Source organism: Kogia breviceps, chromosome 18 (assembly GCF_026419965.1).
Source record: "Kogia breviceps isolate mKogBre1 chromosome 18, mKogBre1 haplotype 1, whole genome shotgun sequence".
NCBI classification, from domain to species: Eukaryota; Metazoa; Chordata; class Mammalia; order Artiodactyla; family Physeteridae; genus Kogia; species Kogia breviceps.
In genome coordinates, this window is record NC_081327.1 from 23,102,471 (window position 1) to 23,117,226 (window position 14,756).

The 14,756-nt window shown below is 40.9% G+C and overlaps 2 protein-coding genes across 9 annotated transcripts in view; one reads left to right on the forward strand and one right to left on the reverse strand.

The window, feature by feature from the left end:
* The window catches only part of ITFG1 (integrin alpha FG-GAP repeat containing 1), a 267,360-nt gene extending 263,402 nt beyond the window's left edge, over window positions 1-3,958 (reverse strand). Inside the window, exons 1-2 of one of the 2 annotated variants that reach the window (XM_059045665.2) lie at window positions 3,422-3,958; window positions 1,643-1,715 (exon numbers count right to left, since the gene is read on the reverse strand). In XM_059045665.2, the coding sequence (XP_058901648.1) occupies window positions 1,643-1,715; window positions 3,422-3,626 (278 nt within the window). In that variant the 5' untranslated portion in view covers window positions 3,627-3,958. The remainder of the gene's footprint in view (window positions 1-1,642; window positions 1,716-3,421) is intronic. The other variant, XM_067018203.1, reaches the window with a different exon arrangement.
* Window positions 3,859-14,756, forward strand: part of PHKB (phosphorylase kinase regulatory subunit beta) — a 198,475-nt gene continuing 187,577 nt past the window's right edge. For 3 of the 7 annotated variants that reach the window (XM_059045657.2, XM_067018199.1, XM_067018202.1), the window contains exons 1-2: window positions 3,870-4,002; window positions 6,233-6,344. In XM_059045657.2, coding sequence (XP_058901640.1) covers window positions 6,290-6,344 — 55 coding nt within the window. In that variant the 5' untranslated portion in view covers window positions 3,870-4,002; window positions 6,233-6,289. Of the gene's footprint in view, window positions 4,003-6,232; window positions 6,345-14,756 lie in introns of all 7 variants that reach the window. The other 4 variants (XM_059045656.2, XM_067018200.1, XM_067018201.1 and 1 more) reach the window with 2 other exon arrangements.

Genomic DNA, 14,756 nt, shown 5'->3' on the forward strand with positions numbered 1-14,756 from the left:
GATATAACTTTATGGAGATGGGGCCAATTTAAAGATGCTAAATCTCTGTCTATGCTAACAAAAAAATCCAAGAGATGGATTTCTTAACTCAAGAAATTACAGTATAAAAACTTATTTTAGAATATGGAAATAAACATCAGAAGAAACAGCTCAAAGTTTTAAAAGTGGTTGCATTTGAGAGAGGAACAGGGGAGAGGGGGAAGAAAACAGTGAAGGACAGTTAGTTTTTGAAAACTATATTCAATAAATACAAGAGTTTCTAAATTTGGGATTTTTAAAAAACTCAGTGGAACCCAAGTCTTTAATAGCCCACAAATTCCTTAACTTTTAATCTTCCATGAAAAACCACTTCTAGGCAGTTCATTTCTTGGATGTAATATTTATCAACTTCTGTTCCCTCCCCACTCCAAGCATGCTGACAACGAGTATCAAGGAACATTTCTCAAGAGGGATAATCTCCTGTTTATCCATCTATAACTTTCCCCTCAATGCCTGAATGTTCTAACTCAAGGCCAATTTTTTTTTAACATATGTCTGGGTTTAAGTTAAATACTGTAGAATCTGAGCACTCATTACCCCATATGGGGACTTCTTAAATTTTGTGAACAGTTTCCAAAGTAATCTCTGATCTTTCTACATACCAATTCATCCTGCACATGGTAATGAGTAAATCAAATCAACTTAAAATACCATTTTCACCACCTCTCCTTTAAACAAGAACCTGTAATGATTCCCCACTTTTCTTGGGATTGAGGTCAATTCTTTCTGATATTTATGAAGGTTCCTAGTCTGCCCTGATCTCATCTTCCTAGTCCATAACTTTCCAAAGCATAGCCTCCACTTCTGTCAGGCAAATCTTTCCACCTCCTCTTCACAACCTGCTATTTTTACTACCATCTCTTGTTAATGCTGTGTCCTGAAACTTGAAAGCCCTCACCTAAATTTTACTTATCTTAAGGTCAAGCACAAGTCCCATAACTTTCTAGAAGCTGCCACTTTAGCCTGCACTGACTCATCTCTTCCTCCAGACAGTGATCAATCCTCGTTTCTTATAGTTTCAAAACTGTGTTGGCTCACTATCAATGAGGGTCACTGTGTTTCACGCAATGCCAGTCATATAAAAAAAAAGAACTATTATTTGAACATTTAAAAAATTCAGTTTGATTTGAATTTCCTCAAAATCAATCTATGAGTCACCTAGCAGTCAATAAATGAAAAATTAGAACAGAGTTCATTGACCCCAGTGCAAACTCCCTCAGACGACCAAGCACAAAGTTGACCTGATGAGCCTGTGACTGAGCTGCTTCCACAGGCACACTCAGGATGAGGGACAATCCACTCAGGATGAGGGACAATCCCCAAGACATTCAAGAAGGCATATCAGATTGCAAGGGACTGAAAGGTGTTTATGCTGGTTCCACTCAAAATTATTTACTTACTTTTTTAAAGCAAATCATTTTTAAACTTTGGTATGCTCACTAATTTTCCTAACAAATTAGTTGCTTCATACCTCGTAACTAGTGGTTTTGTATCACACCACCACTTCAGAGTAAAACTGATTTCAAAGACAATCCAACTGGTTATTGCGTATCTATTATTACACTAACGACTGTTTTACAGAAACAAATACATTTGTACTTACTTCAAGGATACCTTTACTTTGGGTTTAAAATAGGGTGCATTCTGGTCTGCCAAAAAGACGATTAAATCATTTCCTAAAAGAAGCAAGTATACATTAGAAAAATGCTTCCCAGTGAGACATACAATTAGTGGTTACAAGAAGCTTTCTGGGCACTGTTTTCAACAAGAAAACTTTTACTTTTCTCCAGTTTGTCTGCCCTCTCAAGGTTGGTCCTATTAGACCAATGAAATGGAGATTCCTAACAATATATCATAAATTCAATATTCAAAGAAGCAGGGAAACTAGAAGGATGAACAAGGAAAAATGTAGTTAGTTGGTCAAGGCAAATTGAAGCCAATGGCCAATGGCTTCTGCCAGGAGTCAGACTGACTGACTTAGAGGAAGCTAAAGAATATGCCTTATAACTATACTATGTGTTAAGTCTTGTCTTCCCCAAACCTAACAACTCAGTCTTTTTTAAGGCTGCTTAGTCCATTGCACAGATGCATCACACCAAGGACACAGAAACTCCTACTGTAGATATCTGACTAGTAAATAGGACATGATGTTATATTTAAGCAGAAAAAGCTGAATCCTCTAAGACTATCCTCTTGTGGCTCCTACAGAACCATCCCCCAGGTTGATGCATTTTTGGAGCTCAATGAGCATTCATTGGAACAGATTTTTGAAACTGTTTAGTCAAACACAGGGCATCGTTAAAGGGGAGAATCTCTGTCTCCAGTTTGGGTGGAGTGGCTATAGGTTAGGCAGTATGCACCCTTCTTGCAGTACATGCAGTCATACAAAGATAGGAGAAATACCCAAGGTCCACAAGAGGCTCTGGAGTCCTAACAAGGACTCCAAGAGATCTGGGCCAAGATCCTGTCAGTCAAACTCTATAAGTGCTTCACTTCCTTCTTTCACAGCCTTGACTTCAAACAGTACCTTTGTGGGTACTAGAGAATACTAAGACCCTCTAATGCTCATTGTCAGCATCAAGATTTACCAAAAAAAGTTTGTTTAGTGTTGGTTAATGCAAAGAACTCCCAAGAACCTCAAGCTGGAAAAGAAAACAGAAATTTGTAAGACTAGGGTGGTGGCCAAAGCAAGGAAGTCTTTTGCACACAAAAGACTAGGGCAGCCCAGACGGGAGAAAACCCTGCAGTTTGAAAATCCTTTTCCAAGGTGACACTGGGTTTATTAGTAGTGCCTGCGAAGTACTTGTGAGAACTGTGGAGTGTTTAGGCCTTTGGGAAGGAACAGTAGTTTCTAAGAAAACTGGGACCCTGACAAAGAGAGGGGAGGGTGAACAAGGTAAATGAAGAGGGAGGGAGAAGTCCTCTACGAGAGGAAATTGTTAAGTCGCACCTTTTCCAGTTCATCAAAGGGGAAGGGAGACTAGAGGAAATACCGCAGACAGGAATGAAGGGACCTCGGGAGGGAAAGTAAAGGCAAGCTACAAAGACTACTGGGAATCAGGAAGGACTTTGGAAGGTGATTCCATGAGAAGGGCGGGGTGCGAAAGTGACGGCCGCGGTCGTCTCAGGAAAAAACCCCCCAAAACCGGGGTGTTTCCAGTGCTTGCGGGAGTGGATCAAACTGTGGAGTGGTCAGGCCAGGACCTGGGTTTGGAAAAGATAGAGAAAACAGGCAAGCTACAAGGATGCTGGAAATAAAGGGGGAGAGACAGGGCTGGGAGAGAAGGGCCGGGAAATGCAGGAGGACCGGGCATCCGGGCAAGGGGTGTGGGGAACACCAGGAGGGGCACGCGAAGAGAGGGAGGGCCGGGCAAGCACTGACTTTCCCGCAGCACGAAGAGGTCCGTCTGCTTGTCAGAGTTGAGGTCTCCGAAGGCCGCCAGGGTGCCCCAGGCCTCGGCCCCAAAAAGCTCGGCCGTGACGTTGTGCAGCGCCCGCGCCGGGACCGGCCCGACTCCCAGCAGCGCAAGGCCAAGCAGCGGCGCCAGCAACACCCAGGAGCCCAGCAGCCGGCCTGCCGCCGCCATGGCAGCTCCTCGGCCCCCGCCCGCCGGCCCACTGCTGCGCTTGACGGCAGCCGGAAAGCACCGTGCCGCCGGTCGAGAGAGAAAGAGCGTAGCCCAGACGCCCGTACGACCGCGGCCAGTCCCCGTCTCACTCTCCCGTAGGGCTGCCCCTCTGACGCTCGGGAGGCCGCGAAGCTAGGTTGAAGCTCGCCCTCGCGCTCACTTCCGGCCGGTGCGCCTCCCGACAGTGTCGCGCGGGGGGGCGGGGCCGGCCGGGAGGAGCTGACAGGCGGCCCCGGGGGCGGTGGCCAAGACGGCGGCCCGAGCGCGATGGCGGGGCTCATGGCCGAACTGAGCTGGAAGGTTTTGGAGCGAAGAGCCCGGATCAAGCGCTCAGGTTTGGTTGGCTGGGGCGCCACCCCTTCCCCCCGCACCGTAGAGGGTACTCCACCTCAAGAACCTTGGGCAGGAGGCATATGGGGGTGCTGAAATGAACCTGTGCCCGCGTGTTTCCTCTTAGAAAGCAGACAGTGGTCCCTGACTTCCTCTTGATGTCTTTCCCCGTTAGGTGATGGTTCCACCTTTGCTCCGTTTTGCTTCCCCAACTATATTTCGTGTGTGTTCCCTCTCGAAAAGTAGGTGGTGGTGCCGACTTCTCCTGGAGTCTTCTTAGAAATAAGGCGGTGGCCACATTCCCTGGAGTGCCCTGCCCGTCTGTATTCCTCCCCGAAAATCAGATAGCTTCATTTTTACATATGACTAGGATCTGGTCCTACAAAACTGGTGCTGTTTGTTGCCTTATTTCGTATCTCCTTTTCACATTACAAGTTCTGAGATCTAGCCAGTTATCCTATGTGGCAGAAATTGAGGGAGACCGGGCCTCAGGCCACGAAGGGGGTCACGGTGAGCATAGTTAGGACTCAGAAGTAAGTGGGCCCCTTCCCTGGGCAAGTGGCCCCAGGACGCCTAGTTTCCAGTTGTGGCTCCCAAACCCGAGGCCACCTAGGTCAGAACACGCTGCGCAGGCAGTTAAAACAGTTACAGTGTCCTGAGCTGACTTAATTCAAATTGCAGAGTCACGCTTTGAAGTTAGCACTTGTGGCTGTTAACTCATCTGACAGCCAGGATTGAAACTTCTCTTATTCCTGGCTGGCTGGATGTAATCTCGAGCTAGAAAGTGTTCCTATAAACAGGAAAGATAGTGGAATGACAAGTCTTCATCTAAGAATCTTCCCTTCTGAAGGCTTGTTGTTACTATATAAATAAGTGTTGGGAGATGATAATGTCAAAGTCGATAATCTGATAACATTGAAAGACATAGCCCTAGGAAAACTAATTATGCGTTTGCATTGGTATTAAGGGTTTTGTTTTTTTTTCCCTCAGCTAATACTACCCCATTATATTTTGGCTTTTCCCATTCATGAAGTTCTTAGTTGTGCAGACAACAGACTTCTTAGCTGTCTTTTTTTTTTTTTTTTTTTAAGAAAGTATCTAATTTCATAAATCGTACAGGAGAAATCCACCCAATCTTTGTTGCTTATTCCATTCTATTTTTAAACCTTAAAAATAGTTGTGCACTTATTTACTTAGGGTTATAGCAAAACTACCATAAGTATGAGAGACTTTTTCAAAAACTAGTCCTTAGTACATTTTAGTGTTAGTACAGTTACTTAGAATAGTAACGTATATTTCTGTTTCACACTTTCTCTCAAACTTTTTGTGTCATACTGAAGTATTGACTTAACCACTAACAGTGAGTCTATCTGGGATATAAAAAGGGTTATTGAGTTGATAATTTCCGGTCAAAGAGAGTAACTTGAGTTTTCTTACAGGAAACCGAGCTCTACCCTCAACATGTATTTTTACAGCATTTGTCTTTTCCTCTAATAAACGTATAGGGTTTATTTTCTTCTCCAGTCATAATTTCCTCTGAACTGCGTGTCATAACAGTAAGCTTTGAAAGCCTACCTTCTCTTTCTTTACTGAGGAAAAAAAAATCAAGTTTTATTTAACTATTTTTGAATGCAGTCACTTAAATCCAGTTTGATGTACAAGGTAGTTGAGTGTATTGTATAAATTATGGATGTTCCTATATGTTTACATCATAGCAATAAAAGAGATACCATTTGAAGTCATCCCTCCAAATTAGTTGAGATTTCAGATTCTTCTGATAGCTGTGACGTGTAGACTATAAACTTTCTTCAGTGAATCATTGACTTCCTGTGTCATTAAAAGCAATCACCCTGATTCTGTTTGTTACTTTTAGAGGAGTATATAAAGTGAGTTTTGTTTGGAACTTGGACTAACCTGACTATGATATAGATGCCACTGCAAAGTTCTGAGCATTGTTACAGAGTAGCATAATCACTTCACTGCTCAATAGAGCTACTCGATGCTACTCTTATGTAATGTTTAATAAGTGGCCATTATATATTTGCTGCCTCATCCATATAAGCAAATGTAATTTATCAAAGCAAAGAAAATCAAATTTTCAAGTCATAAAAGAGAAAATAAAATTATAATGAACCTCAATTATTTGCCTTTGTTGCACACCGCATCATGTTAATAACTGCTCACACTGCTTTCAATTAATCTAATGCTTATTGCTTCTAACCTTCATTAAACAGTTTTGAAATTGCTATAGTTTAGCCTGCGATGCTTATGATTAGAGTCAACAATTTGAAATGGCCAGCTCACCTGATGCAGTCGTCTCTTCTCCACCAGTTCTCTTAAGGTCTGGTAAGTGTGTAGACCCCAAAAGGGTCACTTGGTAATTTTAAATATCTTTGTTTCTGAAGGTTGATGTCACCATATGATATTATTTTGGTTTTATTTCCTCTTTGGTGGGCCCAAGCCTGAACACTATTTCTGTTATTGTTGGGCTCAAGTTTGCACTGTATGGTGAATGTGGTCTGTGGTGTAAGAAGCATGAGAAGTTCAGAGTGGAGCCCCTGTCTTGACAATAGCTCTGTTTGACCAGGGGCAATTCCTCAGTATCTGGGAGCCTTAATTATCACCTGGGTAGATAAAAAGCTTCTTCAATAATTTTTGTCTTTTTGCATAGCAAAGTAACTTTTATAAAGTAGAAAAATTTGGTCAGCGTCCCAATTATTTTCTCTTCATCAACTCCCTGTGAAGTAGGTATTTTTATATGCATTTTCATAGACAGGAAAGGGAAACCCACAGAGTTGAAGCAAGTTGCCCCAGGTCCTGAGACTATTATGTTTCAAGGCCATATGCTTTGCCTTCCATCCTATGGCTTCCTGGTGTAAGGGCTGAAGGAGGTGTTGGTACAGTGGCTCTTAGACTGTCAGGTTGGTGAGACCCTTTGCAAGCTGGATGAAAGCTGTGGAATTGCTCTCCAGATGAGTGCCCTGGGTCTTGAAAACAATTTGGAAGAGGTCCATGCATCCAGGAAAGACCATATATGGATTCCCATTAGGAACACAGGCCTTTGAATGTATCCAGAAGAGAAGGGCTTTGTTAAGTGGCCATAGAGCTGAAATGAAGACTGAAGTCTTTACGGCTTTTTTCTGTGGGTTGTGACCCACCTTGGGCCATTTAAAACCTGTTTTGTGTGTGAACACTGGGAAAAGCCTGTTGGCAAGAGGCTGCTTTTTCTTTAGTGTGCCTCAAGCAGAATATTCAAGCCTCAGGACTCATTAACAGATAAATGTGAGATGACCCAATCAAAACAGTGACAGTGACAGTGAAAAATTCTTTCTTTTTGGTTTCACCATGGCCTTTCAGAGGTGGTTCCCCCACCTTTATTTCCATTTGTATTTCAAACCCTGTTTTGGCAAGATGGAGGGGAAAAATCTTGAAGAAAAGAAATAGGAAATAGCTTACAGAAGAGTCACAAACAGGAGAAAACAATGTCTTTAGTTGTCATCTGCCAAATGACAAAATAGTATATTATATGTAACATTGCCAATTGATTTTTGATTTAATCTTTGAACTAAGAGAACAAGTGGACATATGTCTTTGAACTGTGCTTTCTTATAAGCATCAGGCTCTCGTTTTCATCTTGGCTTTCTTAATAAGGGCTTGATGGGTTTTCAGCACTGATAAAGTCCTTCAGCAGTTACTGGGAAATAGAATGCTAAAGGTATGCTTTTATGCATCAATAGTCCCCAAAATTTCAAAACCTAAGAACTGTGCTTAACATTACATAGAGTGTTTAAAACCATATACAAGAAGTTTTTCCAGTACCATATTATTAAATCAAAATAGAATGCACCAAGAAACTAAATAGAAAAATACCAAACTTAATCTTTATAAGCCATTTAAAAGATGGATTTCTTATAAATTACTTTCAGTATAGACACTTGGGGTTCATCTAACCAAAACTTAGTGATAACTATAAAGAAATAAAATTTTTATCTGTTAAATAGAGTGGTTTGCATTTATAGATTATTTACTAATTTAGAAATACTTAAATATGTTAGAAATGATTTGTTTTGTGCTATTGTAGTTCCTTGGACGTTATCATTGTGGGAGAGTGTATAATGGTGTGATTTCATTTAACAATCATTTAAAAAAATGTCCTGGGTTTATAGCTGAGCTTTTCCTTGGTACCTTTGGCTAGAAACTATTTAATGTTACCAAAAGTAAAAGCCAGGATCTTGATTTTGGAAAATTAGTTTCTAATATACCCAGATTGTTTTATGCATTTTAACCCTCTTTATTCCTCCTGGTTTTGTTTCTGCTACGTTTTTCTTTATTTCTACTCTTTATTGAATTTAGTGTGTCCTGAATTTCTGTGCATGCGTGCTTGAGCTGTGCTCTGAATGCTAATGTGTGAATATGTGCTGTGGTTGAATATACTTTCTTTTCTTTTGACTGCTTAAATCCAAAACAGATCTGGATGTCCAGATTTTTCTTTAAAGAGCCTTGTGGTAAAGCATACAGGACAATGAATTTATAGGCAAATTCCACAACCAAAATGAATTAACTAATTATTAGGGAAGGAGGAGCATCCAGTAACTTAGATGGATTCCATTTCTCATTTGACAACTACAGTTATATTTTAGATTAGCAGAGTTGATCAGCTAGAGCAATTACATTGGCATTACAAGTTCAGTTATTTGTAGTCATTGTTATGGCATTTTGTGATGAGGTAAGAAATGTCATGGCATTTTTACTTTTATTCTTAGATGATAAGATAATTTAAAAAATTATTCCTTAAAATGAATCATTGGCTTATCTCTATCTTGGCTCTGTAAGTTCATCAGTATCACAGTGAGTTTATCAGCATGTGACTTGGGTTTTTTTCTTTATTTATTTCTTTTTAGGTTTTCTGATTAATTTGATTTGAATTATTTGATTTGCTGGGCATATCAATACCTGGTAAAGTTTTATTGTATATTCTGGGCAAAACTCAACTTTTTATTTTGTGTGTCTGACAGTCTTTTCTTTTTAGGCACTTATATAGCAGCCTTGTTTCAGCCTAATTTAATAGTCAACCAATTAATAAACTTCTTTTGGCTTAAAGAGACCATAGGCCTGAGGGTCCTGGACTATTATGTGTTGTGGCCCCTTTTAAGAGCCTAAGGAAAGCATACACATATTGTGTTCAGCTATACCCAAATCTCATCCTTGCTCTGTTGTTTAATACTTGTTTGATCTTGAGCAAGTAACTTTACATCTTTGAGACTTGGATTCCTTCTCTGTAAAAGTAGGAGTAATAAAACCTACCTGAAGATATAATTCTGAGGATTAAACAAGATGTTATATGCAAAACACTTGATATTTAGTGGCTGCCCAATAAATTTTATACTTTATCTTTCCTAAAAAATGTTTGTCTTTTACAATATTGCTGGTATGTATTTAAGAGTAGGATTTTACAAAAGCAGACATAGTTGCTTATCTCTTTACCTCATTTCGGTATCTACCCTCATGGTAGCCATTTGATTAAGAAAACTAGTCATGAGGGGACTTGAGAAGATGGCGAAAGAGTAAGACGCAGAGATCACCTTCCTCCCCAAAGATACATCAGAAATACATCTACACGTGGAACAGCTCCTATAGAACACCAACTGAACACTGGCAGAAGACCTCAGATGTCCCAAAAGGCAAGAAACTCCCCACGTACCTGGGTAGGGCAAAAGAAAAATGAAAAAAACAGAAACAAAAGAATAGGGATGGGACCTGCACCAGTGGGAAGGAGCCGTGAAGGAGGAAAGGTTTCCACACACTAGAAGCCCCTTCGTGGACGGAGACTGTGAGTGGCGGAGGGGGGAAGCTTCGGAGCCTTGGAGGAGAGTGCAGCAACAGGGGTGTGGAGGGCAAAGCAGAGAGATTCCCGCACAGGGGATCGGTGCTGACCAGCACTCACCAGCCCAAAAGGCTTGACTGCTCACCCACCAGGACGTGCGGTGGCTGGAAACTGAGGCTCGGGCTTCGGTCGGATGCAGAGAGAGGACTGGGGTGGTGGCTGAACACAGCCTGAAGGGGTTAGTGTGCCACTGCTAGCCGGGAGGGAGTCTGGGAAAAGTCTGGAGCTGCCGAAGAGACAAGAGACTTTTTCTTCCCTCTTTGTTTCCTGGTGCGCAAGGAGAGGAGATTAAGAGCACTGCATAAAGGAGCTCCAGAGACGGGCGCGAACTGCGGCTATCAGCGCAGACCCCAGAGATGGGCATGAGATGTTAAGGCTGCTGCTGCACCCACCAAGAAACTTGTGTGCAAGCACAGGTCACTATCCATACCGCCCCTCCCGGGAGCCTGTGCAGCCCGCCACTGCCACGGTCCTGTGACCCGGGGACAATGTCCCCGGGAGAACACATGATGTACCTCAGGCTGCTGTAACTTCATGTTGGCCTCTGCTGCCGCAGGCTCACCCCACATCTGTACCCCACCCTCACCGGCCTGAGTGAGCCAGAGCCGCCAAATCAGCTGCTTCTTTAACCCTTTCCTATCTGAGCGAAAAACAAATGCCCTCAGGCGACCTACACATAGGTGGGGCCAAATCCAAAGCTGAACCCCGGGAGCTGTGCGAACAAAAAAGAGAAAGGGAAATTTCTACCAGCAGCCTCAGAAGCAGCGGATTAAAGCTCCACAGTAACCTAGATGTACCCTGCATCTGTGGAATACCTGAATAGACAACGAATCATCCCAAATTGAGGAGGGGGACTTTGGGAGCAAGATATATTATTTTTTCCCCTTTTCCTCGTTTTCTGAGTGTGTGTGTATATGCTCCTGTGTGAGATTTTGTCTGTATAGCTTTGCTTTCACCATTTATCCTAAGGTTCTGTCCATCCAGTTTTTTATTTTTTTACTTAAAAAATTGTTTTTCTTAATAATTATTTTTATTTTAATAACTTTATTTTATCCTACTTTATTTTATTTTATCCTCTTTCTTTCTTTCTTTCTTTCCTTCTATTTTTCTCTCCCTTTTATTCTGAACTGTGTGGAGGACAGGCTCTTGGTGCTTCAGCCAGACGTCAGGGCTGTGCCACTGAGGGAGGAGAGCCAACTTCAGGACACTGGTCCCCAAGAAACTGCCCAGCTCCACGTAATATCAAATGGCAAAAATCTCCCAGAGATCTCTATCTCAACACCCAAGACCCAAATCCACTCAACAACAAGCAAGCTACAGTGCTGGATACCCTATGCCAAACAACTAGCAAGACAGGAACACAGCCCCATCCATTAGCAGAGAGGCTGCCTAAAATCATAATAAGGCCACAGACACCCCAAAAACACACCACCAGATGTGGACCTGCCCACCAGAAAGACAAGATCCAGCCTCATCCACCAGAGCACAGGCACTAGTCCCCTCCACCAGGAAACCTACACAACCCAGTAAACCAACCTTAGCCACTGGGGACAGACAACAAAAACAACAGGAACTATGAACCAGCATCCTGCGAAAAGGAGACCCCAAACACAGTAAGATAAGCAAAATGAAAAGACAGAAAAACACACAGCAGATAAAGAAGCAAGGTAAAAACCCACCAGAGCAAACAAATGAACAGGAAACAGGTAGTCTACCTGAAAAAGAATTCAGAATTATGACAGTAAAGATGATTCAAAATCTTGGAAATAGAATAGACAAAATGCAAGAAACATTTAACAAGGACCTAGAAGAACTAAAGAGGAAACAAGCAATGATGAACAACACAAGGAATGAAATGAAAAATACTCAAGAAGAGATCAATAGCAGAATAACTGAGGCACAAGAACAGATAAGTGACCTGGAAGATAAAATAGTAGAAATAACTACTGCAGAGCAGAAAAAAGAAAAAAGAATGGAAAGAACTGAGGACAGTCTCAGAGACTTCTGGGACAACGTTAAACACACCAACATTCAAATTATAGGGGTCCCAGAAGAAGAAGAGAAAAAGAAAGGGACTGAGAAAATATTTGAAGAGATTATAGTTGAAAACTTTCCTAATATGGGAAAGGAAATAGTTAATGGAGTCCAGGAAGTGCAGAGAGTCCCATACAGGATAAATCCAAGGAGAAACATGCCAAGACACATACCAATCAAACAATCAAAAATTAAATACAAAGAAAACATATTAAAAGCAGCAAGGAAAAACAACAAATAACACCCAAGGTAATCCCCATAAGGTTAACAGCTGATCTTTCAGCAGAAACTCTGCAAGCCAGAAGGGAGTGGCAGGACATACTTAAAGTGATGAAGGAGAAAAACCTACAACAAAGACTACTCTACCCAGGAAGGATCTCATTCAGGTTTGATGGAGAAATTAAAACCTTTACAGACAAACAAAAGTTCAGAGAGCTCAGCACCACCAAACCAGCTTTACAACAAATGCTAAAGGAACTTCTTTGGGCAAGAAACACAAGAGAAGGCAAAGACCTACAATAACAAGCCCAAAACAATTAAGAAAATGGGAATAGGAACATACATATCGATAATTACCTTAAATGTAAGTGGATTAAATGCTCCCACCAATGCCGCGGAGCGGCTGGGCCCGTGAGCCATGGCCGCTGGGCCTGCGCATCCGGAGCCTGTGCCCCGCAACGGGAGAGGCCACAACAGTGAGAGGCCCACATACCACAAAAAAAAAAAAAAAAAAAAAAAAAAATATGCTCCCACCAAAAGACACAGACTGGCTGAATGGATACAAAAACCAGACCCACTTCAGACCTAGGGACACATACAGACTGAAAGTGAGGGGATGGAGAAAGATATTCCATGAAAATGGAAATCAGAGGAAAGCTGGAGTAGCAATTCTCATATCAGACAAAACAGACTTTGAAATAAAGACTATTACAAGAGATAAAGAAGGACACTACACAATGATCAAGGGATCAATCCAAGAAGAAGATACAACAATTGTAAATATTTATGCACCCAACATAGGAGCACCTCAATATATAAGGCAAATACTAACAGCCATAAAAAGGGAAATCGACAGTAACACAATCATAGTAGGGGACTTTAATACCCCACTTTTATCAATGGACAGATATCCAAAATGAAAATAAGGAAGCACAAGCTTTAAATGATACATTAAACAAGATGGACCTCATTGATATTTATAGGACATTCCATCCAAAAACAACAGAATATGCATTTTTCTCAAGTGCTCATGGAATATTCTACAGGATAGATTATATCTTGGGTCACAAATGTATCCTTGGTAAATTTAATAAAATTGATATATCAATTATCTTTTTTGACCACAATGCTATGAGACTAGATATCAATTACAAAAAAAGGTCTATAAAAAATACAAACACATAGAGGCTAAACAATACACTACTTAAAAACGAAGTGATCACTGAAGAAATCAAAGAGGAAATCAAAACATACCTAGAAACAAATGACAATGGAGACACGACGACCGAACACCTATGGGATGCAGCAAAAGCGGTTCTAAGTGGGAAGTTTATAGCAATACAATCCTACCTTAAGAAACAGGAAACATCTGAAATAAACAACCTAACCTTGCACCTAAAGCAATTACAGAAAGAAGAACAATAAATCCCCAAAGTTAGCAGAAGGAAATAAATCATAAAGATCAGTTCAGAAATAAATGGAAAAGAAATGAAGGAAACGATCGCAAAGGTCAAAAAAACTAAAAGCTGCTTCTTTGAGAAGATAAACAAAATTGATAAACCATTAGCCAGACTCATCAAGAAAAAAAGGAAGAAGGCTCAATAGAATTAGAAATGAAAAAGGAGAAGTAACAACTGGCACTGCAGAAATACAAAGGATCATGAGAGATTACTACAAGCAACTCTATGCCAATAAAATGGACAACCTGGAAAAAATGGACAAATTTATAGAAATGCACAACCTTCTGAAGACTGAAGCAGGAAGAAATAGAAAATATGAACAGACCAATCACAAGCACTGAAATTGAAACTGTGATTAAAAATCTTCCAACAAACAAAAGCCCAGGACCAGATGGCTTCACAGGTGAATTCTATCCAACATTTAGAGAAGAGCTAACACCTATCCTTTTCAAACTCTTTTCAAACTCTTCCAAAATATAGCAGAGGGAGGAATACTCCCAAACTCATTCTACAAGGCCATCATCACCCTGATACCAAAACCAGGCAAAGATGCCACAACAAAAGAAAACTACAGGCCAATATCACTGATGAACATAGATGCAAAAATCCTCAACAAAATACTAGCAAACAGATTCCAAAAGCACATTAAAAGGATCATACACCATGATCAAGTGGGGTTTATTCCAGGAATGCAGGGATCCTTCAGTATATGCAAATCAATCAACATGATACACCATATTAACAAATTAAAGGACAAAAACCATATGATCATCTCAATAGATGCAGAGAAAGCTTTCAACAAAATTCAACACCCATTTATTTTAGAAACCCTGCAGAAAGTAGCCATAGAGGGAATTTTCCTCAATATAATAAAGGCCATATATGACAAACCCACAGCCAATATCGTCCTCAATGGTGAAAAACTGAAACCATTTCCACTAAGAGGAACGAGACAAGGTTGCCCACTCTCAGCACTATTATTCAACATATTTTTGGAATTTTTAGCCACAGCAGTCAGAGAGGAAAAAGAAATAAAAGAAATCCAAATCGGATAAGAAGAAGTAAAGCTGTCACTGTTTGCAGATGACATGATACTATACATAGAGAATCCTAAATGTGCTACCAGAAAACTACTAGAGCTAATCAATGAATTTGGTAAAG